This window comes from Leuciscus leuciscus (genome assembly GCF_965113295.1).
Source record: "Leuciscus leuciscus genome assembly, chromosome: 3".
In the NCBI taxonomy this organism is placed as follows: Eukaryota; Metazoa; Chordata; class Actinopteri; order Cypriniformes; family Leuciscidae; genus Leuciscus; species Leuciscus leuciscus.
Window position 1 is genome coordinate 45,988,537 of NC_138727.1, and position 25,166 is coordinate 46,013,702.

The window sequence follows — 25,166 nt, forward strand, 5'->3', positions numbered from 1 at the left end:
TCAGTTTAAAAACAAAAAAAAATCTTTATTTCTCAATCTCAAAGTCAAGCCACATTTGATGTTATTGAAAGTCTGTAATAATGAAAGCGTTTTAGCACATCAAATGACAAAAAGCTAATTTTAAACATCCACATACCCAGATTATGTTAAATCCCATTTTGCAGTCATGCACTCACATATTTATGACGAGGAAAAAAATACAATCTTTTTTCTTTAAAAACTGAAGTAATACATTTTAATTTGTTCTCGTAATTCTTGTAAATTTTGTGTGAATATGTTTATATTTTGGTAACAAATCATTGTAAAAAAAAAAAAAATAGAAAAGTCTAAATTAAAATATGTACATGTCATTTTTAAAGCATTAGCTGCTAAAGGCAAACACACTGCCGTCTGTCTAAATTCCTGTGCTCCTCCTCCTCCTCCGAGTGACGTATGAAGCCTCACCTGTGGGGAAAAAAGGTTTGTCATGACATTATCATTTTAGAAATATACAGTATCTTATGATCAATTATATATTTTGTAAACTGGCTCATACCCTTTTCTCCTTTCATTCCTGGGGGGCCGTCTTTGCCTGGGAAGCCGTCCATGCCTGGGATGCCTGGGACGCCTGGGGGGCCTGCGGGGCCTGGAAAACCCGGATTGTACAATAGTAAAATTACAAGTTGAAACAAATGTTGATCAATTATATTTGAACACTTGTCCATGCAAACAGCAATTTTAAGGAATACTCTGGATTAACCCTGTAAAGCCTGACACACTGTATTCAATAATAGTAAAAAAAAAAATGGATTTGTTAATTGACCTGAAAAAAAATAAAATAATCTAGAATGCATATGTTTTGTTGAGCCATCACATTTGATACTGTAAATCAGCACTTTATGGCTCATATAGTATGATATAGTGAGAATATGGAACTTAGAGGAGAAAAAAAAAAAAAACTGCGCAAAAATATGCAGTTTGGTGCTTTTACTGATATTAATGTGGCCTAAAAGATAGCTTGTATAGTAAATCAACGAGATCTTTATGAAAGTATAGCAGACGACTTGTATCAATATCAGCTGTCACTTTATGTCTCCCATTAATATGTCTTAAGATATTTAAATGATCAAAGCTCTGTGGTTTTATTGGGGTGGGGCAAAACATCATGCAATGCAATACAATGATATGATGTAATGATGCATCATATTTGAAACTCACATTTTCAAAAAATTATCAAGCAAACCTAAGTTGCTTCAGTCCAGTAAGTGTTCATCTTGAAATATTACTAACACTATAAAAGTTATTCTTATGTTTACTTTATAAAAATCAGTAAATATTTCCCAGCAAAAAGGCATGTGAACCTCGACCTGAAGGTGGACATTTCTGTATAATTATAATAAAAGACCTTTTTACTTGTTAAAAAAGTGTGAAATATCAATAAGATGACAGAAGGCACGTTGTAGGTTATTCGACAAAGTTTCGTTGATCATTTAGGGTATGTTTATAAACGACAACGATAGAAAAACGGAAACGTTTTTTCTTTGTACAGATAACAATGTTATCAAAACAATCCCCATTCACACAGATCCACGAAAAACGACTAACACACTGTTTCATGCATGCCAGGCCAGTAGTTAGCAATGTCACTTTGTAAAGAAAGACTAACCGCCTGTGCACATGCGCATTTTTTTATGGAGCACTTTCACCAAACGCACACGCCTGTAGACTAAACACTATGCATGCCATCACCGTTTTCAGATTCACATTTTTGTTGTTTAAACAGTTGATAACAGTTTTGTTTTCAGTATCGTTGCACTTTGAAACCCGTTTTCAAAAGCTTGCGCTTTTAGGCCAAAACGTACGGTGGCCAAGAGAGCTCAACGCGCTGCAACTGAAGAAAACACATGCAAAAGAAAAATCACACGCAAATTAAGAAAACATCTTTATCAGTTTTGCAACACATGTTGTAAAACTGTGTTTCTGTATTTGGTTGTGTTGTGAGTATTTGGAGCACATGTGTTGTAAAACTTATGAAGATGTTTTCTTAATTTGCGTGTGATTTTTCTATTTGCATGCGTTTTCTTCAGTTGCAGCGCGTTGAACACTCTCGGCCACCGTAAAAACGTCCTTGTCGTGTAAATGAACAGCCAAAACGCATAAAAAGTTGGTAACACTTTATAATAACGTTCAGTTGTAAGTCATTTATAAGTGGTTATGATGAACTAATCATTTACAAAACATTTATAAATGATTAGCAAGTGATATACTAACATTTTACATGTATGTTTTGTAAATTCCGTTACAAGTCATTTACAAGTGATTAGTAAATGATTAACTAATCATTTATGAAACATGACTATGCATTCATAAATGATTAATTAATATGTTCATTATTTTATGTATGTTGTTTTGTAGATTCAGTTTAAGTCATTTACATTTGAGTTAATGATTAACTAATCATTTACAAAACATGAATATGCGTTTCATAAATGTTTCATAAATTGTTACTTTTTTTGTATGTTTTGCTCACATCAGGTGCACAGTGGTTAAAGACTCCATGTGTGTCTATACCCTCACCAGTCAGCACTTACACTGCAGTACACACTACAGTGTTCAACACCTGTTATAGATGATGTGGAAACGCATGAATAAATCATTTACAACACTTTCTGCATCCCCTAATCTAAAGTGTAAAGTATTCATCACTTGTAAATGTGTTACACATCATTCGTAATAGATAAGACTTGTTGATCTTATGCCTTATTGATTCTTGAAGTGGTAATCTACGAATGATGTGTAACACATTTACAAGTGATGAATACTTTACACTTTAGATTAGGGGATGCAGAAAGTGTTGTAAATGATTTATTCATGTGTTTACACATCATTGTGTTGAACACTGTAACTTACCTATTACATATTATCTGTATGTGTATACAAGGCATTTACAACACTTTCTGCACCCTCTAATTGCTACATACATACATACACAAAAAAAACACATAATTTATTAAATTGATGAAACACATAGTCATGTTTTGTAAATGATCAGTTAATCATTAACTAATCAATTGTAAATAACTTACAACTGAATCTAAAAAACATACATAAAATAATTAACATCACTTATTAATCATTTATGAATGCATAGTCATGTTTCATAAATGATTAGTTAATAATTTACTAATCACTTGTGAATGACTTGTAACAGAATTTACAAAACATACATAAAATGTTAGTATATCACTTGCTTTGTAAATGATTAGTTCATCATTAACTAACCACTTATAAATGACTTACAACTGAACGTTATTATAAAGTGTTACCAATTTTGGTTAAAAATACACAACGTTTGTTACTGAAGCTGTAGCCCTAAATCATCTTTTTGAGTAACTTTTCAACTTCTGTTTATGCATAACTGGAGTAATTTTTATGGATTTGTTTCTTTGTGAACAGGACTAAGTCAATTCACTTCCTAGTATGTTCACACAGATACCAAATGAAGGTAACTAGGTTTAATTGCTATGCTATGAAGCCTCACCTGTGGGGAAAAAAGGTTTGTCATGACATTATCATGAAGAATACAGTATCTTATGATCAATTATATATTTTGTAAACTGGCTCATACCCCTGTCTCCATTCATTCCTTGGAGGCCGTCCATGCCTGGGAAGCCTTGGGGGCCTGGGAAGCCTTGGGGGCCTGGGGGGCCTGGAAAACCCGGATTGTACAACAGTAAAATTACACGTTGAAACAAATGTTGATAAATGATATTTGAACACTTGTCCATGCAAACAGCAGTTTCAAGGAATACTCTCAATTAACCCTAAAGCCTGACACACTGTATTCAATAATAGTAAAAAAAAAAAAAAAAAAAAATGGATTTGTTAATTGACAATTCTTTTGACAAAAAAAATATAATAATCTAGAATGCATATGTTTTGTTGAGCATCACATTTGATACTGTACATCAGCACTTTATGGCTCATATAGTATGATATAGTGAGAATATGGAACTTAGAGGAGAGAAAAAAAAACTGCGTAAAAATATGCAGTTTGGTGCTTTTACTGATATTAATGTGGCCTAAAAGATAGCTTGTATAGTAAATCAACGAGATCTTTATGAAAGTATAGCAGATGACTTGTATCAATATCAGCTGTCACTTTATGTCTCCCATTAATATGTCTTAAGATATTTAAATGATCAAAGCTCTGTGGTTTTATTGGGGTGGGGCAAAACATCATGCAATGCAATACAATGATATGATGTAATGATGCATCATATTTGAAACTCACATTTTCAAAAAATGATCAAGCAAACCTAAGTTGCTTCAGTCCAGTAAGTGTTCATCTTGAAATATTACTAACACTATAAAAGTTAATATTTCCCAGCAAAAAGGCATGTGAACCTTGACCTGAAGGTGGACATTTCTGTATAATTATACTAAAAGACCTTTTTACTTGTTAAAAAAGTGTGAAATATCAATAAGATGACAAGGTTATTTGGCAAAGTTTTGTTAATCATTTAGGGTATGTTTATAAACGACAACGATAGAAAAACGGAAACGTGTTTTCTTTGTACAGATAACAATGTTATCAAAACAATCCCCATTCACACAGATCCACGAAAAACGACTAAAACACTGTTTCATGCATGCCAGGCCAGTAGTTAGCAATGTCACTTTGTAAAGAAAGACTAACCGCCTGCGCACATGCGCATTCTTTTATAGCACTTTCGCCAAACGCGCACGCCTGTAGACTAAACACGTAATACGCATGCCATCACCGTTTTCAGTTTAACATTTTTGTTGTTTAAAGGGATGGTTCGGAGTAAATTCAACCAAGGGTCCTTTGCACCATGACCTCGAGCCAAAAAAAAATTCAGAAGTGTTGACAACTTAGTGTTAACTAATAATTGTTGCAAATTGGTACTACCTACAAAATATTAGTGCATTCCTGGAACTGGGCGTCGTTACACTACATCCTTATGCATCGCTTTCTGCCAGGACTTTTACGTGCTTTTCCCAAATCACGGAAGTGACCTCGACGTCCGGGTTAGCGGTAACATAAGCCATCAGTCGAGTGTTTTCTGTATTTGGTTGTTGTGAACTTTTGCAGCGTGTTTCTGTATTTGGTTGTGTTGTGAGTATTTGGAGCACATGTGTAGTAAAACTTATGAAGATGTTTTCTTAATTTGCGTGTGATTTTTCTATTTGCATGCGTTTTCTTCAGTTGCAGCGCGTTGAACACTCTCGGCCACCGCAAAAACATCCTTGTCTTGTAAATGAACAACAGCCAAAACGCATAAAAAGATTGCCGTTTTTAGTTGAACACGGTGTTGTGTAAACGTCCCCAGATGCCTTAAAATTTTTCTGAATAAAACTATTTTAATATGTTTTCATTTATTTTGTATTTTAATATATTTGAAACCTACCAGATGCAGACATTTTGTTCATTTTGGTTAAAAATACACAACATTTGTTACTGAAGATGTAGGCCTAAATCATCTTTTTGAGTAACTTTTCACATTTCTGTTTATGCATTACTGACATAATTTTTATGGATTTGTTTCTTTGTGAACAGGACTAAGTCAATTCACTTCACAGATACCAGATGAAGGTAACTAGGTTTAATTGCTTTGCTGGCCAATTTCATATGTCCATGTGATAAATAGAACTTGTACCTCTTGGTCCTGGAAATCCCATAACCCCTTTCTCCCCCTGTGGTCCAATCATATTGTGTTCTGTAGAAATGATGCAATTATATTAGTAAATAAATTATTCAAATTAAATGCATACAAATTGTTCTTTTGAACAAGTTCCTTCTTGCCTCTAATATAGTCCATTATTTCAGTCATGTTGGTCAGTTGTATGCTGACTCCTGGAGGTCCAGGTGGTCCTTGTGGTCCTTGAGACCCTGGTAGTCCAGGTCGTCCAGATGCTCCTCGTGCACCCTGAACCCCTGCCGGACCCGGAGCCCCTACCAGACCACCTAACAGGTTATTAGCTGTGGAAAAAATGCAAACACATAAAACTCAATAATTCCTACAATAAATCTATAAAGGTACTAACAATATCTTGTTCACATTTACCTTTATGCATTTAGCAGACGCTTTTATACAAAGCGACTTACAAAAGACAAACGAAAGCAATTAGTTAAAAAGCCAACAATATTCGTAGTATGCAATGCAAAAATTATTAAACTACTATTAGGTAGCAAGCTAGAGAAGAGAAGAAATGCAGAGAGGATGTTTTTTTTGATATGCGTATGTGTGTAAGTGCATTTTAGGTCGTCACATGTAGCGTAACTTACACTTAATGTAATCTGCAGCCCGTTTAGCGATGGCTGGATAATCCAAATTATCGTTTACAATTGGGTGCCCTGCAGAAGCAAACAAACTGCCATTAAACTGCTATAAAAAAAAAGACTTAAATACGAAATAGAGTTAATAAACACTGTTCTTACTCTTGATGTACTCCTGAGGCTCTGCACGGATTGGCTGTTGGTTTTCATTCACCGCGTAAGACACTATTCCTCCAGAGCTTCCTGGTGGTCCTTGAGGTCCTGGGGGGCCCGGGGGTCCTGGCAGACCTCTGAAACCAGCATCTGCAAATGTGATATAACATCATTTTTAATACTTGCAGCTATACAAAAATAACTTTGATAATATTTCAAAGTGTGCAGCTGTTGTCACCAACTCTTCAAGTATCCCAAAGCCAGCTATGGTTGCAAGTTCTGTCCTTACTAATAGAGTTCTAGGGGACTTGCGACCATAGCTGGCTGACGATGCTTTTGGGAAACGCACCCCAGAATAGTAGTTGACAGATATTTTCAATAGCCAATCCCTAACTATTACATTTGGTCCACCACATCCTGAAATGGTTAGTCTTCAAAAAATCCAAAGCTTAAATCTGAACAGTTTCATAAACACTACCATTCAAAAGTTTGGGGTATTTTTCAATCTAAAAGAAATTAATACAGTGTGTGCAATACATTGATCAAAAGAGACAGTAAAGACATTTCAATTGTTACAAAAAATCTATTTCAAATTTTTTATCATGGTTTCAACAAAAATATTAAGCAGCACAACTGTTTTCAACATTGATATGTAATCCGTTTTGGTTCAGTTTTCAATCTGTTTCCTGTTCTGCTTTGCCTGAGTTCTGTTTGCTAGTTAGTTTCTGATTGGATTACGTTTTCGCCATTTGTTAACTCTGTGTATTTAAGCCCTTAGTTTCCTCTGTTAATTTTCAGGCTTGTTTATGTTGGAAGTGGTTTTGTGTGTTTAATTCCTGCATATTTTCCAAGTAGAGACTTTTGTTTTTATATTTCCTGTGCCATGCGATTATTACAGCCACCAGCATCACATGCTAATCAGAAATGTTTGTTGAGCAGCAAGTCATCATATTAGAATGACTTCTGAAGGATCATGTGACACTAAAGACTGGAGTAATGATGCTGAAAATTCAGCTTTGATCATAGGAAAAAAAAATTATTTTGAAGAAAAGAGAAAAATTGTAATAATGTTTCAAATATTATCAAACAAATGCAGCTTTGGTGAGCATAAGAGAGTTCTTTCAAAAACATTTAGAAAATCTTTTAAACTTTTGAATGGTAGTATATATTACAGGTAACTCTGAAAATGATCTAGGGCTAGTTCTAGGGATCCAGGATGTCCAGCATATCTTTCCTACCGTTGATCAAATTCAGCACTCGTCCAGCAACTTCCTGAGTGTTAAAGCCATATCCACCTGGCACACCTGGGGGTCCTGGGGGCCCTGGAGGACCAATCAGGTACTGTCTCACCTCATCTCCTATATATGCACCAAAGAATGTGTGGATCCATCAAAATGTGTCATAAAGCACATTAGTTTTGAGTTACATGTTTATTGAAAACAAAAAGCAAAGTAGAAAACAGAAAGGTTACGCTTTATTTCGATGGTCCACTTTAGACATTCTACTAACTATAAGTAACAGCAACTTCATGTCAACTATAAGTCATTAGAGTATAAGGAGACTGTTAGGTGTTAGGGTCCGAGTAAGTTATTTTGTAGCTGCTAAATTACTTATATTCAGCAGAATGTCTGTTGGGGAACATTAGACAGTCTACTAATACTTAATGACTCCTAGTTGACATATAGTTGTAAAGTTACTTATAGTTAGTAAAATATCTTAAGTGGACCATCGAAATAAAGTGTTACCGACACCTGTAAAAGTTGTGTCGCCTGTGTCGTTGAACATTTCACACTTACTTTGAAGGTAATCAATCACACGGTTAGCTAGCGTATCATCAGAGGCTGATCCAGAAGGTCCTGGTGGTCCAGGTGGGCCGGGAGGTCCAGCCAGGTATTCTCTGATGGGTTCACCTACAAAAGACACATTAAATATTACTGTCATGGAGCTTATTTGCCCATTTATCTCTATAATTAGATAAATGTGTAATTTGTAGTGGCTTCAAACCATACTGGGACTTCTAAAGATGCTTTTCACCCAAAAGTTGCCCTCACAATGCTAGCATGTTGGTAGCTGCTATACAGTAGTTAAAGGGATAGTTCAACCAAAAATTTAAATTCAGTCATCATTTACTCACCCTCATTTCATTCCAAACCTGTATCACTTTCTTTCTTCTGTGGGACACAGAAGAAGATATTTTAAAGAATGTTGATAACCAAACCATTTCGGTTCCCATTGACTTTCATAGACATTAGTCAGGGTAGATATTTCATTTTTGACAGAAATGAAAACAAGGATGTGAGGGATAGAAGTACAGTCCGTTCAATGGATTGTACTGTTGATTAACAAAATAATGATTGTTCAGCTGATGAAACGTCTTTCCAAAAACGTTTCAGTAGAGAAAAATCTGCAAAACAGTTGTGAAAACTATTTGATCTAGGACCATTAGCAAGCCATTGTAAATACTGTAAATGTATCCCTCACAGCCTCATTTCTATCTGCTTTAAATACAATATGCCATCTAACCAAGACCAAGATCTATTGTGTGGACAAAAAATTCAATTGAAGTAAATGGGAACCGAAACTGTTTGGACACCAACATTCTTCAAAATATCTTCTGTGTTTCGCAGAAGAAAGAAAGTCATTCAGGTTTGGAACAACATGTCATTCCAAACCTGTCCATGTCTTTATTTCTAAATTATGACAATTTTGAGGTGAACAATCCCTTTAAGGTGTTCAGGGTAGTTTTAAGGGAGTTGCTAGGTTGCATTAAAGTTTAACATACTTCTGAGGTAGTCCGAAATCTGCTGAGCAACATCTGGTGAGCCGCCACTAGGGGAACCAGGTGCTCCAGGAGGCCCTGGGGGTCCAGGTGAACCTGGTGGTCCTGGAGCGCTTCTGGATCCTCCACCTTATAAAAACAATGACATGAAACTCTCTTTCTTTTACTAACGAAAGGGTATGTGGTTTAAAACGTTTCATTTCAAAGCAAATATTAGAGCAATACACCAATTTGCCTACCGTAGGAATAACCTGGAATGCCAGGGGCCCCTGGGACTCCAGCATCACCTATATTTAAAGAAAAAAAGAAAAAACGTTGGTGCACAGATTTTGAAAAACTAACCATATTTACTTCCATTGTAATGTTTTACTGTAACTGGAGGCTTTTCACATAGATATACGAAGTGAAGGCCGTATATGACAACCCATACTTAAAATGTGTCCTCTGCATTTAACCCATCCAGTCTGGCTCTCTAACCATTTAGCCACAACTGCCCTGTGTGTGTGTGTGTGTGTGTGTGTGTGTGTGTGTGTGTGTGTGTGTGTGTGTGTGTGTGTGTGTATTGTTTTATGTAAAAACTGTCTAACATAGATATATTTTGTTCCATTGTACCTTTTGGACCTTCTAGCCCCATTGAACCCATTGGTCCTTGAGGTCCCTGTGGTCCTTGTGGACCCTCTGTACCTTGTTCTCCACGTGGTCCTGGTGACCCTGGCGGTCCTGGAAAACCTGGATTCGGGGTAAAATAAAGTGAACTGTGTGGCTATTGTAGAATGTAAAAACGTGTATGTTCTGTATTATACAAATCTGAATCACTAACCGATTCCAGGTTCTCCAGGTAATCCAGGTTGGCCTTTAGAAAAAAAAAAGATGAAACAGAACTATGCATGTCATCCACAAACATCAGAATGTCATTTTTATATACAGTATGTGTGATGGAATGTGTCGACCTTACCAGGGAATCCTTGAGGGCCAATATCGCCTGAACAAAAAACAAACATTAAAATTCATAGGTTCTTAAGGAAAACCCAATGTTGTATATTGTCTCTATTGTATATTTAATCTACCTTGTGATCCCTTTGGTCCAATAGGTCCAGGAGGCCCAGGCGTTCCAGCAAAGAAGGTTTCTGATTGACCACAAAAACCACAATCAGATCATTTTAAAAACATAATTTAATAGGTCTCATTCACTAATAATCCTAATAATTTTGTGGATTTATTTACTGTATATGCGCACGAGAACTTCTCTCATTTACAACACGCACACATATAAGTGTATGTGTGCGTGTGTTTGTATATATATACATACACACACACAAATTTGCGTGTACAAATGAGACTATTTGCGTTAGTGAATGAGACCCAAAGTCTCAAAGAACCAAGTGTAAATGAACTTTAAAGCATTAGCATACCTGAAGTGGGTACAAAGCTTCCTGGTTCACCTTTTTGACCGGGAGGACCAGGTTGACCAAAACCTGTGGAAAAACAAAATGAAACCTTTATATAGTAACACAACAGAAATGTAACAAAACTGAATTAGGGACTATGTACCTGGTTTCCCATCGTAACCAGGAGGTCCAGGTGGTCCCGGTGGGCCAGGAGGACCAGGTTCAGCAGCAGCTTCCTCTGTTCAGTTTAGATTAAGAGCAAATGAATGATATAAAAGCACTTACAATGTACATTTTCAAAATGAGCACACTTACTCCCTGCCCTCTCAGAGACTCCAGGCTTCCCATCATCTCCTTTGTCTCCTTTATCTCCCTTTGAACCTGTAGAGATTCAAATGTCAGTAAAAAACAACAAAAAAAAATCTTTGATTTAAATCTTTTTTGGTTTATAGAAAAAAGTCATCTTACCAGGTGAACCAGGAAGACCAGCAGGACCAATAGGACCTTAGATAAAAAAAATTAAAAATAAATATTAGCACGAATATTTAACTGATTCTTTTAATTTCATATTAAATGGATTTGAGATGATCCGTGATGAACTTCATGATACCTGATAGTCCAGGTTGTCCAGCAGGACCTGGAGTTCCAGGAGGTCCAGGTGGTCCAGGTATCCCCACAGTGTTAGTATTAGCGCCTACGAGGAGCGACCAGATGATGATGATGTCACCATCAAATAAGCCAGATTAATAGACCAGAAGCTAATTAAGTAAGCACCACTAACTAATTTTCATTTGTGTTCCCTTACCTGCAGAAATGATTCTTCCGGGCTCACCGGGCTCACCTAAAGAGAGAACAGCACGTAAGATGTGGTAAGAGTATTTCTGTATATATATGTATTTAAAAAACAAAAAGTAGAATAATGTATATATAAAATACAAAATTTGATTAATATTATGGCATTAAGGCCCGTTCACACCAAGAACGATTACTATAAAGATAACTATATTAGCGCTCAGCAGAGGGTATCATTCTGTGTATTATAAGCGTGCGCTGCAGTTTTGTCGTCTGCCGCTTTGAATGCTTGAGCTCTTTAAAGCAGGATGGATTCTGATTGGCTGTCAATGTTGCTATTGTTCATTATCCGGAAAAAATCGTTCTGAAAGTGTATTTTCTAGTTGTGTTTTAGACTCTGCTATAATTGTATATTTAGAATGGTTTTTTTATTAATTTCTTTAGAGCTATCTAAAGTTATAGTTATCATCCTTGGTGTGAACGGGCCGTTAGAATTGAATTAAAAACATCTCACAAGAAATATTACCTTTGGACCCTGGCTGGCCTGGGGTACCTGGCAAACCTTTAGTTAAATAAGGTAAAAATAAATATCATTAAGATGTCTGTTTTGTGTCTGTAGACAGTTATTTCAGAAATACTAATAGATCTGTTGTGTTTAATATATTCAGCGCAGGAGAAGTGAAATCAAACCTGGTGGTCCTTGAAGTCCTGGTGTACCTGTGCAGGAAACCAGAAAAACATCTCCTTTACATGGTTTGCATTATTGACAAGTGTGTTAAAAAGTATGAAAAGCATTATCTATTCAGCCGTGGTGTGATTTTTCTCTTAATTTATACCTGGTATTCCTGCGTCTCCAGGAGGCCCCTGTGGTCCCCGAGCTCCAGGCAACCCAATCGGACCTTGGTCTCCTTGAATTTAAAAGAAAGAGACATTTTTAAAAAAAGGTTACACTTTATTTTAAGGTGTCATTGTTACAGTGTAATTATATATTTTAGTACTGAGTAATATTAAGCAACTACATGTACTTACTATAGGGTTAGGGTAGGATTAGGATTTGGTTGAGGGTTAGTTGCATGTAATTATGCATAATTTACTGTTATTACTATGGTAAGTACATGTAACATATGTAACAAGGACACTGTAAAATAAAGTGTTACCAAAAAAAAAAAGACATGCTTGTATTTTGTAGACACAGGCTAATGTTTTACCAAAGCTTAGTTTCAAAATTACCTCGAATTCCTTTAACACCATCTGGCCCAGGAGCACCTGTGGAAAATGAAATATGATATATGATATGATATAAAATATATGACTTGATATGATACATCACATACTGTACAGTCATTTTCAATCCAGATGTTCTTGTACACTACCATCCAAAAGTTTAGGGTCAGTAAGATTTTTCAGTGTTTTTGAAAGAAGTCTCTTCTGCTCACCAAGGCTGCATTTATTTGATCAAAAAGTACAGTAAAATACTGTGAAATATTTTTAGAATTTAAAATAACCGATTTCTATTTTAATATATTTTAAAATGTAATTTATTCCTGTGATGCAAATATAATTTTCTGAATTTTCAGCATCATTACTCCAGTCTTCAGTGTCACACGATCCTTCAGAAATCATTCTAATATGATGATTTGCTGCTCAAGAAACATTTCTGATTATTGTCAATGTAGAAAACAGTACAACGTATACTATTATATTTGAAATATAATCTTTACTGTCACTTTTGATCAACTGAATGAATCCTTGCTGAATAAAAGTATTAATTTCTTTTGAAAAAAATACTGACTTTTGAACAGTAGTGTATATTTATTTCTTATAGAATAGAATAAATCTTAATTGCATATGTTCTTCTTGTGATACAGGTTTTCTTTTCCTCAAGTTTCTCTTTCTGTGATGAGACCCACCTGTTGATCCTTTAAGACCTTTCTCGCCAGGAGGCCCTGCTGGTCCGACCAGACCTGGCTCACCTGTCAAAAATATTATCATATTTTTTGAGATACTAATAATAACAAATGCTATATATATATAGATATATAGATATATATAGTTGTATGTTATAAGATACTGTAACTTACCAGTAGTACCACGTGGCCCTCTCTCTCCTTGATCACCTAATTTAGTCATAGAACAATTATTTCAATATAATTATCAGCTTAAAAACTTAATAAATATATTAAAAACTGCTTTACAATTTGCAATATGTATCTCTGGCTTCTACCAACCTTTGACCCCAGATGGCCCAGCAGGTCCTTTATCACCTAAAAATATAAAAGATGATGAAAACAAATTGTTCACATGAAATTCTTGAATGGGAAACTGTTAAGAAAAGGTAGATTTACCCTTGGGTCCAGGATCACCAGAATCTCCACGGAAGCCTTGGGGTCCAGGAGCTCCTGTCAGACCTGGGATGCCCTGAGCACCTGCATCACCTGCAGTGACAAAACAAGTTTTTCCCCTCAAAATGTAGGTCCATTTACTAGCAAAGGCAGGGTGAATATGAAGGAATAATTTGTCTGAACCGGAATCATTTGTACTGGACTGCCATTGTACAGATGGGCTTACCTTTGGGTCCCATGGGACCTCCTGGTCCTACTATCCCAGGTGCACCAACATCACCAGAAGAGCCTGAGGAGCAAACACAAAATAATGATCAAGTAATTTTTTTAATTGCTTATAATATAACAGTAGTAATAATGTCAGTGGTATCACCTTTCTCTCCTTTCTCTCCAATTCCTGGAGGTCCCGGTTCTCCTCTGTGACCCGTTGGCCCTTCCCGCCCCCTCGGCCCTGGTAAACCATCAGTTCCTGATTCACCTATAAACAGTGCAAAGAGATGTTTTAGGTCCGAATCACCTTTGTCACATGTGAGCATCACAAAATCAGTCTTAAGTTGTAATGGCAATGATTGACTGGTAGAAGTTGTCTCTGGCTCTGCATCATACCTGAACTTCCTTTGGGCCCTCGAGGACCTTCCTGTCCGGGGTGACCAATGAGACCAGGAGGACCTGAAACGGTACCATTCATTAATTCAGTTTATTTATTTAGGCTCTTCTGGTTAGTACTTATCAAATCAATATTTCAATATTCATTTATTTAATACGTGTAAAATGTGCGATACTGATCCACGATCAGCCAGTCAGTTTCTTAGCTTTTTTGTTTGTTTATTTGTTTTTCTAGTAGACATGTTGTTTCCTAAAGTGTATCAAATATCATAGTTGTAGACTTTAATGTTTTTTATTCTTCATTTCACTAAGTTAAAGTGCAAAGGATGTGACGTTTGTCATAAAAAAAAACAATTAAAAAAAACACATTACCTGGAATTCCGGGAAATCCTGTTTCACCTGTAAAATTATTTAATTTTTAAATTTGATATAATTTTGATATTTTCATAATATTAAGTGATATAACTGTAATTTATATTTGTGATATTATGTGACACTGTTGTGATAATGTGTGACATTATTGTGATACTGTTGTGATGTGACTTTGTGATGTGATGTGATATAATTGTGATATTTTTGGAATACTGTTTTAATAATCTTGTTAAATTTGTAATATGTGATATAATTGTGATACTTTTGTGATATTATATAAAACCTGAGATGATGAGTGACATATTTAGAGAAATGTTTGATGTGATATATTTGTGGTATGTGATATTGTTGTGATAATATGGTGATATACTTATGATTGTATGTGATAATGTGTCATTATTGTGATATATCTGTGATACGTTTAAGATGTTATGTGAAACTGTTGTGATATGTGACATTGTAATATATTTGTGATATAATTGTGATATTTATATATTTATGATATTTTTTGTAATACTGTTTTGATAATCTTGCAATAATTGTGATACATTTGTGATATTATGTGAAACTGTTGTGATAATGTGTGACATTGTAAATATTTAGATACATTTCTGATGTTTTGATATGATATATTTGTGATTTTATGTGATAATGTGTGGCATTTTTGTGATATGTCTGTGATACATTTCTAACATTCCTGTGCTATATCTGTGATACATTTATGATATTATTGTGATATACATGTGATAGTGTGCATGTGCAATTATGAAATTGTACTTCAGAATGTCACAATGATAGTTTGGTGTGTGTGTGTTTTTTTTATTTTATACCTTTAACTCCAGGAGGTCCTTGGTCTCCTAGAATTAAATGTACATAAAAATGTACGTATTAGTAAATCTTCATTCGCACTTTTCACTGTAAACTATCTATGTATTAATCTGTAAATATTACCTTTAGGGCCAGTTTCTCCTCTCTCACCCCTAAGTGAAGTTGCCAGTGAAGCTATAATGAAATCATTAAAAAATTTATAGCAAACTAATGAATGATTAATAAATGTGAACTGATTGAATGTATGTCTTCTGTATATGTTCAGAGTGGATGTATGGTAAACACCTCTAACGGTGTCTGACTGCAGTTCAGATCTGAGGATCTGTTGGATGGTCCTCTGCAGGACCTCAGGGTCTTGTGCAACAGGTGCTGAACCCAGGTTTATGGTGTTATCGGCACGGACGCCGGAGATGCGTTCGACGTATGAAGATTCCAGTGGATCCACGATGTTGACAGCCGAGGAGGAGGACAAACGACTGGTTCGAGCAGAGGCCACGCTTCCTCCGCCATCAATAGCGTCCACACGAGCCTTCAGCTTCCTGACCTCCTCACCTACACAGAGAGGAACATTCATGATGAAGGAAACTGTACACGCACAAGCTAAATCAGTTGGTCTTGAGACATAATGTACCCAGTGCGATGAGACCACAGAGGAGTCCCAGCAGAAGGAGAAGACCAATAATCAACGCCAGAAGCCACTTCCACCACGAGCAGCAGGAACAGAATCCGAGTCCTGTGTCGTCCGACTCATCCTTACGGATCTCTGTCGTGACATTAGAATATGAGTCTATGAGCGAAACAAGATCCATAATGTCTGCTTATTCATTGCTGAATGAGCCGGTGTTTGTGACATTCAAATTTCTGTAAGACAAATACCTGCATAAGTTGCCTTGTCTTTTGTTGAGGCTTTGGAAGCTGGAAGCACATAAATGTTGGTTTTATTAGATTTAAGTTTAAATTTAAGTGAGGATTAATTTATTAATAATATCCAGTAAGTGAATGTACCAGTGGTGGTTTCCATGGTGCTCGAGATCATCTTTTTCTCCCTCTTGAGTGAATCTTCAGAAAACGTATCTGTAATATAAGAAAAACATTTATTGTCATTTGTTATAAATTTCTACTGAAAATAAAATAATGTTCATTAAAAAAATGTGATTTGCCAATCATAATATATTTCCTTTTTTGTTCATTTTAAAAATATACACTACAGCTGAAAAGTTTGAGTCTGTAAGACAACATTTTTGAAGGAAGTCTCTTATGCTCACCAAGGCTGCATTTATTTAAAAAAAAAAAATACAGTAATATTGTGAATATAATACTACAAATTCAAAATAACTTTTTAATTTGAATATTTTAAAATGTGATTTATTCCTGTGATGCAAAGCTGAATTTTCAGCATTATTACTCCAGTCTTCAGTGTCACATGATCCTTCAGAAATCATTTAATATGCAGATTTGATGTTCAAGAAACATTTCTTTTTATTATCAATGTTGAAAAAAGTTGTGCTGCTTAATATTTTTGAGGAAACCGTGAGAAGGATGATGAATAGAAATGTCAAAAGAACAGAATTAATTTGAAATAAATAAAAAACATTATTAAAAAAACAACATTATTTTGTATGTCTTTACAATCACTTTTGATAAATGTAATGTGTCATTTCTGCATAAAAGTATTTCTTTCAAAAATGTTTGAATGGTAGTGTATATTTAACTATTTGACCCGATCCAACTGGAACAATTACACTTTTTACTAATTAAATGACTGATTTAATCTAATTAATAACTATAATTAAGCTGAGTTAAAATACTGTATCTAGTCTGATCAGTCTACCTGCTCCAGCACTGGTGGTGGAAGTGACGAACTGTTTGCCAGTATTTTTGGACATGATCAGTCTCTCGGTCTCTTTCTTAGCGGCTACATTTTCTTTCCCAATCGCAATAAACTTGCCATCTTTCACAAACACATCATCCGAGGTGATAGGGCTGCTGGAAACAGCTGTAAATGTGATATAAAAAAAGACGAATTTTAATTTGTTAATACTGTATTGTTTAAAACTTGAACATTGTTAAGTCATTGTTAAAATCATTATTACCAGTAATATTGGTGGCAAATCCAGTGCTGCCAACATTCTTCGGTGACCCATACACTGGAACTACAAACAGGCATAATAAATATCTTTCTGTAGTTATTTTGTATGCATTACGTCAGTGTATAACAGTTAGCAAGGTTCGGTTTACCATGGCCAACACTACCATGGCCAACACTCATTCCATTAGCCATGAGAGCACCGCCAGATGTTGACAGGTTATTCTGCATCCCATACACTGAGGAGAACAGAAACACAGAGGAAACACACTTCATATTCATGAGGATTTTGGCCATTTAACCAGAGCTCAAAATTGGAGTTTGTTTTTAGTGCATGAATTGATGAATGTAATGACCTGTACTACCAAGGGGAGATGAGCTGAGGGTCAGATTATTCTGCATGCCACCTGAAACAAACAACACAATGGCAATCTCTCTCTTTCTTCCTCATATAATTTTTTATTTATCTTTTAATTTAACTGATCCTTTCAACTTTGACACACAGAAATACATGCACACAGACACTCTTGTTTCTCTGCGTTTAACCTGTGGGTGATGGTTGTTGCAGTGTGGTGTAACTGAGATTGTTTGGGTTGGTGTAATATCCGCTGAATCCAGCATCCAGGACTGAGCCGTCAAAACCTGAAAGACAAGTATTCGTGTCGAGGGACTGGCTGTGCTGTGTGTGTGTCTATCACAGGAATATCTGTGCGCGTGAGTGAGTGTGTGTTACCTGACTGGCTGTCGTGGCGCATGTCCACGCTGGCTTTTTTCGGGATAGGCAGAGTGTTGGTGGGAGAGCGAGGTGGACTGATGCTCCCGGAGCGACTTCCCTTCAGTAATCTCTTTACATCATCTAGCTCTGTCCCTAAATACATGAAACAATCATTCATTTTCTGAAACTAAAGGCATCACAATTGAATGTGTAATTATATCCTCATATATAATCAATATATAATTTAAAAGATGAAATTAAAAATATATATTGTACAGTACATATGTGGTGCAACTGAAAACATTTTGCAATTTCAAAGTATTTGCATTGTGAAGCAGATCCTGTATACACTATTAAACATTAGCAACACTGACATCTAGTGGAGGGTGAAGCACTCTGCAATCTGGCTCTGATCTCACTCTCTGGAAAAGACAACATCACAACAATAACATTAAATTAAATTAAATTAAATTAAATTAAATTAAATTAAGAGATGAGTTATTATTATTATTTTTACATTTTAAGTTCAAGTTTAAGAATGTTGGGAAGTTTGTGAAACTAAGTGTTATTTCATAAATACCTCGTGTCTGAGTGCGCCCTCTGGTGGCAACGCTTGACGAAACTGCAAATAAAAAAACAACCAAACACTGAAGCAGAATATTGAGAAACGCATCTTTCATGGATGAAATAAGAAGAAGAAGAAGAAGAAGATGAAGAAGAAGAACGAAAACACACACACACAAACAAACAACAGTAGCCTATACGCTTGGCGAACGGAGATGGTAGCATGGTCTCAAAAGTAGCCTACATTTTTACATTTAAGTATACATATCAACATTTCTTTTGCTTCCTTTAAAAAAAAATATTCTACAGAGGTAAGAAAACTGCAATCGTAAGGTGATTTCATGGATCTTTTCGATAGCTTTGTTTGGTTAACTGTGCTGATTAATCATGAATTTCTTTCATATTGTATTTTAAATTACAAATTGTGTTTTTGTTTTTTTCTCCTGAAATTCACACCAGCCCCAAAACAAAATGGACGTACCATACTCTTTCTTTGTGTATTCAGGGGAGGAATTGCCACTGGAGCCCCCTGAGTAAATATAACATACAGTACATACAATATTTTAATAATATCAACAATTAATCATACTGTGTGAGAGTCCTCTCATTTTAAAACAATATATCATGGTCTCTATCTTACCCTCATATCCTCCAGTGTAAAGGTGCAAACTGGTCTTCCTCTCAGTAGGAACTGTGCTGTAACTCAAACCTTTCCTTGTTCCACTAGGGGACGAGGAGCTGAACTTGGAGACAGTCATGGAGCTGGAAGCTCCTCCGGCAGACATGACTGCAGAGGAGCCAGCACCACCTCCTCCACCTCTGGATATGTTCATACTACCTCCAGAACCGCCTGAAGAACCAGACACAAACTCAGAGGACGAGATGGACCCGAATCCAGAAGAAAGATCTCCACCTGTTGCTGAGGAACTGCCGACTGTTGTGATGGAGGTAGAGACGCCGCTAGAGCTTTTAACCACAGAACTAGAGCTTTTAACCATTGAGCTGCTAATCGGACCGGTTGCACTGATTTCACGAGATAATCCGTCAAATCCACCAATCACAGATCCAGCTCCTGAACTGCTACTGGCTGAACTTCCAGATGAAGAGGCTGGAGAGAAGAAAGAACAACTTAATAAATACTACAGATATTTCATGTATATGAGGAGAAACCAAATAATGGAGAATATTGTGGCTGATAACCAGAACCTTCATGTCAGTTCCAAAATATTTCAGAAGCCTTGTGAATGAATAATAAAAAAGTTTCTTTCATGAATTTTGAGTAAATATTGCTTGAACCAATTTCCTCTCCATTTCCTGCATAGATGGTTGAAACTGGATAATTTCTGGACTCACAGGATATGACATAACTTCTGGAAGCGCCCCCTTCAGCACTGGTCTGGGTGATGATCTTCTTCTCCAGCAGAACCGCTCCTCCTGAAGCTCCTCCAGAGCCGGAGCTGTTCACGATGGAGGTCACTACCTGTTGGCTGCTTAGGGAGCTGCTGTTTCCCTCTAGTGGGAGAGACACCAAATAACACTCAGCAGGGAAGGAGATTGAACTGTTCTACTATAAAGAGAATGGCACAATCAATGGTTTTTAATATGATGTCATTTTAAATTGCAGTTTAAACATACTTGGGGGTAGAGATGTCAGTCTTGTGGTCGTCACAGTTTTGGTATGTTTCTGGATTTCTGTAATTTTTAACGTCATTCAAATTAAGGGACAAATGAATTTAAATTATAGCCAGTTGCCTACATCATATTTCCAGTTTTACTACGGTTGTGCCAAATTACTAGCCTGGAAATCCAGACCCAAATCCGAAAGATTAAGGGTCTGGCATTGAGTACTGAAAATCGCCCAACTCGAGGGGCGGCACCAAGCATGCATTTGAAAATCTCACTGCACGCAATTGGATAACACTACAACCAATCACAACAATACACGGGGTGACATATCGGGGTGACATATCCAGCTAACTGGTAGATTAGACTCTTGCCGTATCCGGTCGGCAAAACAGCAAAATCGTCCTTCTTGCAAAGGAACAATTCAAGCACTGTCTTTGTTCCTCTTTTAGATAAAAAGCCAAGTCTAACTCGTTCATTGTTGCGGCCAATGCCGTTTCAAACAACTGGTGTTCATCCATAGCTATCTTGCAATGTTTACTAATGACTTTGACATTGTTACTAATGAGGCGCTGTCGTCATCTGTTTAGCTCGCCTCTGGCCCGCATATATCAGATACACCGATGTGATTGGTGCAGCTCGGCTACAAGGGCATAGTTAATGAGCATCATTACTCATTGCCAGAGTGACTCGCTGAGCAAATTCAAATTGTGCTCTCGCGAGAACTCTGGAATTCCAGGATACCAAATTACTGTTGTAAGAATGATACATGTACGAATTTTCGATTACACTTTATTTTAAGGTGACATAGTTACATTGTACTTACTCAAATACTACTGAGTAATATTAACAGTAACTCTTTTGTGGGGCACGGCCCGCGAATGCCCTCCCCTGGCGCCGGCCTAGACCGGGGAAACCCAGCCCAATCTGCCGGCGATTTGATTTCGCCCTGCAGCTCAGGCTGGAAACCTGTATATTCTTCTATCCTGCTTCCGTTACAAATTTCCGGGGACCAAAACATGGCTTATCCACCTGGCACGCTATTGGCGGGTTTAATCCAATCCAATTCCTTTTAACCTCTCGACGATGCTCAATGGCTTCTTTAGATTAGCAAACAAATCGCTCAAGTGGGTGTAAATACCACTCACTTTTACGTGTTTTTTTTGCACAACCTGCAAAAATCGCTCGATGCCATTGCTGCTTCTGCAAACCGCTGATCAATGCTACAAACCAACACGTTTGTTGACACGTTTCCTGCCTGGAGTTTTCGCTGCAAAGTACGTCACCTGGATCGTTGGTCTGATTGGTTGAAGGACTATCCAATTGCGTACAGAGTCATTTGAACTATGCCCGTTGATCACGCCTCTTGTGCAGTAGAAAATACAGAGCAGACTCCCCTGACTAATGTTTCATCTTAAAAGATTGAGCTTGGTCTGGTGATAGCCAGACTAGTGCCGGCCCTGTATTGAGATTAAATGCACAGAACATTTTTACATATTCATCTAGCATTGCTGTAAGCAGCATGGATGGATCGTGATCAGGTAAGATGGAAAAAGAACTTCGCCATGATTATATTGGTGCCTTGAATCACGCTCAGTCTCTTGTACGTTACGTAGCAGGTGTGTGAGCACGAGCAAAAAGTTGCTGGCTGCAGTTCACTTAACGGCCACCGGTGTCGCTAATAATAATAAGAGTTTCTGAATTCTACATATAGCTCTTGCAATTCTATGAGCGATAAAAGTGTTTTCCACACTTACCTTTTGCAGATCCTCCAGATCCCCCCTCTACTTTGACAATCTTGGTTGTGGTTAGCTTGTCCATTCCATGTTAACTACTGTAAAGCAAAAAAGCAAAATTGACTCTTATCAATAAAATAAGATATCTATATATTTATTTTTTATTCTATTTGCTTTTAATTTTTTAAGCATGTTGGTGCTATAGATTAGCATTATTAACACAGAATGCTTTTCAAAGAATACAGGCATAAGAAAAAAACGAACAACGAAGTAATGATCAACTCATCAAGATTTCAGACATAAGCATAGAAATAGATTTACAGGCCATTAGAACATAATTTAGCTTCCAGTAAATATCTTTATCTTTCTTTAAACCTTTAAACTTCTGGTCTGGCTTTTTACAATATGGAACACTTTCACTTCAGAACCACAAAGAGTTTAATGCCTATTTTTTTCTTTTGTCTTCTATAAAAAAGAACCTAGACACTTATACACTGATTTAGCAACCTATAATGTAACCAGAGAAAAACCAAATACCAACTCAACTCAACCCTATACAGCCAAAATGTGTTTTGCTGAACCGAAGGTGCTCTAAAAAAACAAATTGGTACTGAAATAACATATAGTAAAAAAGCTCATTTGTGAAAAAAAACCAAAACAAAAACCAAAAAACCATTGAAAACAGACTTCTGCTCAGAACAAAATGGCACTTACCTTGTCATAATTTACTGTCTCATGTCAAATAGTCTATCCTGTATCAACACACTGATGTTTATCAGTTCAAGTTCAATCACAGCACCCCTCAGAAAAAGATTTTTCAGCTTGGATTTCAAGCCTTCTTAACACATCTGGAGCCAACAAGTTTAAACCTGAAGTTTTCCTGAAGGCAGTATGTACACCTGATACATAATAGCATACTGTATGTAGGATTTGAATTCAATTATTTATGCGTTTTCTGTGAAAGGTCACCTTCATGATCAGCTCTTTCATTTCTAAAATACATTAGAAGTCTTGGTGATACTTCAAAGTCTCGAGCTTTTGGAGCATCCCAATAACTTTTCAATAACAACAAAAAAGTTAGTTTTTTGTTAGTAAAGTGAGTTTAAATTGACATTTAATGTATGTATGTATGTATTTTAAATATAGTATATTAAATAAAAATTAAATAATGCAAAGGATGGATTATAAAACTCATTGATTCAATGAATGAGTAAATAAACAATTACAAAAAATACATTAAATAAATGTATATGGCTTGAATCAATGAGTTTTATAATCCTTATATATATATATATATATATATATATATATATATACATTATATTCTTAATATAAAGCATACAAATAAAATATAAAAAAATTAATATTTTCGATTGTAATATGGCAATATACCATGGTATATCACTCATAGGTGAATGTAGACTATGGCCATGTTAAATGAGACCACATAACAAACAGCATATTTTAGTTTGTATGTATAAATAAATAAAATATTCTAATTATACTGTATAAGTAATATAAGTAATAATATAATTTGAAAACCTTTGAAGTAAATACAAATTAAATATTTTGAATGTGAAAGACATATTTTCCGGAAGTGAGCATATACCATTCCATCCATTGATATGTTCATCCATCCATCCATGCATTCGTCTATCCCCAATCATCAAGACCTTTAGCAACTCTGCTAATGCCATGTTTATCACCACCATGATTATAGTCATCATTACAGCTGCGAAACAGTAATGATTTGCTCTACATCCTGATATTACTTTGGATAATGAGCCATTTATGAATGGCAGTGAAAGACACTCTGAGCTGCAGTTATGAATCATCTGTTATAGCCTACAACTAAATTACAGCTACCCATGCTGCATACATAAACTCATTTTAATTAGTGTTTATGTAGGCATATGTGTCTATGCTTGTTCTATAATGCATTTGTGGTTGCCTGACATTTTTTTCTGTCATGGTTTGATCAAAAACACAATAAGCTCATGACCACAAATGAATACTTACAAGAGATTTTTCTTTACAGATAAGATACTATGAGTGTTTAATGATGTAAGCTACACTCTAAGTGGTTAGGCTACACTAAAGCTACACAAAAAAGGGGTTTTCGCAATGATGCCATAGAAGAACGATTTTGGGTTCCTGAAAGAACCTTTCGGTGAAAACAAAAGTTCTTAAATAAAAATAAAAAAACTTAGTGTAAAGGGCATTTTAATTATCTAAAGAACAATTTTCACTATAAAGAACCTTTTGTGAAATGGAAAGATTCCATGGATGCTAAAGGTTCTTCATGAAAACAAAACAGATACAATCTTAGAAATCGATTTTTCTAAAATTCTTTAATAATTTTATTATATCACTTTGAATATTTCTGTCTTAAGCCTGACAATGTGCCAGAGATTTCACCTCTTCATTGCCAGTGGTTTTCATTAATGATTGAGCAGCTTGCTGTTCCTCAGAACACCAACCTGACAGACTTTTCCCGTCCGTGAACACATGACCTTTTGCGCTTCAAAACAGTTCAGGTTCAGTTATAAAACTAAACAATGCAGACCTGAAGTCCCTCATTATAGCATATCAACTACATTTCATTTAAAAGACCGTTAAAACTCACCTTGACTCTCGTTTAGGAGAAATGAGTGTAATGTTCTCGTTGTGCCCGTTCTTCTGTGTAAAGATGTGCTCCAAAAAGCGATTATATTTACGAGCTGGTATACGTTCAGATGTGATGAGTAATCCAGGACCCGGCATGCATGCTTTTTACCCCTTTACATGCACTGTATCAGTTTTTCTGACATGCAGCCACTTACAGGCGAGTTTTGACAAGACGAGGGGGGCTGTCACTTCATGAGACCCCTGAGGCACTTTTATTTGTGAAAACAGAACAAAT

The 25,166-nt window shown here is 36.1% G+C and overlaps 1 protein-coding gene across 2 annotated transcripts; it reads right to left on the minus strand.

Moving 5' to 3' along the window:
* Positions 1-25,166, minus strand: col17a1a (collagen, type XVII, alpha 1a). Of its 2 annotated transcripts, XM_082163562.1 has the most exons (53): positions 24,891-25,166; positions 22,286-22,362; positions 20,541-20,597; positions 20,259-20,417; positions 19,546-20,013; positions 19,387-19,434; positions 18,922-18,963; positions 18,716-18,763; positions 18,360-18,494; positions 18,173-18,268; positions 17,983-18,033; positions 17,779-17,865; positions 17,634-17,693; positions 17,372-17,536; positions 16,546-16,614; positions 16,417-16,455; positions 16,172-16,327; positions 15,826-16,092; positions 15,664-15,714; positions 15,543-15,569; positions 14,713-14,739; positions 14,341-14,403; positions 14,108-14,212; positions 13,961-14,023; positions 13,738-13,827; positions 13,621-13,656; positions 13,474-13,509; positions 13,303-13,365; positions 12,623-12,658; positions 12,229-12,300; positions 12,083-12,109; positions 11,919-11,954; positions 11,406-11,441; positions 11,211-11,294; positions 11,069-11,104; positions 10,916-10,981; positions 10,764-10,838; positions 10,625-10,687; positions 10,280-10,339; positions 10,168-10,194; positions 10,033-10,065; positions 9,825-9,941; positions 9,452-9,499; positions 9,216-9,341; positions 8,230-8,343; positions 7,672-7,791; positions 6,443-6,583; positions 6,290-6,358; positions 5,807-5,983; positions 5,661-5,720; positions 3,608-3,670; positions 536-625; positions 1-444 (listed from the first exon to the last, which is right to left on the minus strand). In XM_082163562.1, the coding sequence occupies exons 2-53, from the start codon at positions 22,347-22,349 to the stop codon at positions 395-397; spliced, it is 4,398 nt and encodes a 1,465-aa protein (XP_082019688.1). In that variant the 5' UTR covers positions 22,350-22,362; positions 24,891-25,166; the 3' UTR covers positions 1-394. The 2 variants fall into 2 exon arrangements, with proteins under 2 accessions (XP_082019688.1, XP_082019689.1); XM_082163563.1 differs by lacking the exon at positions 3,608-3,670 and having other exon boundaries at positions 536-589; positions 24,891-25,165.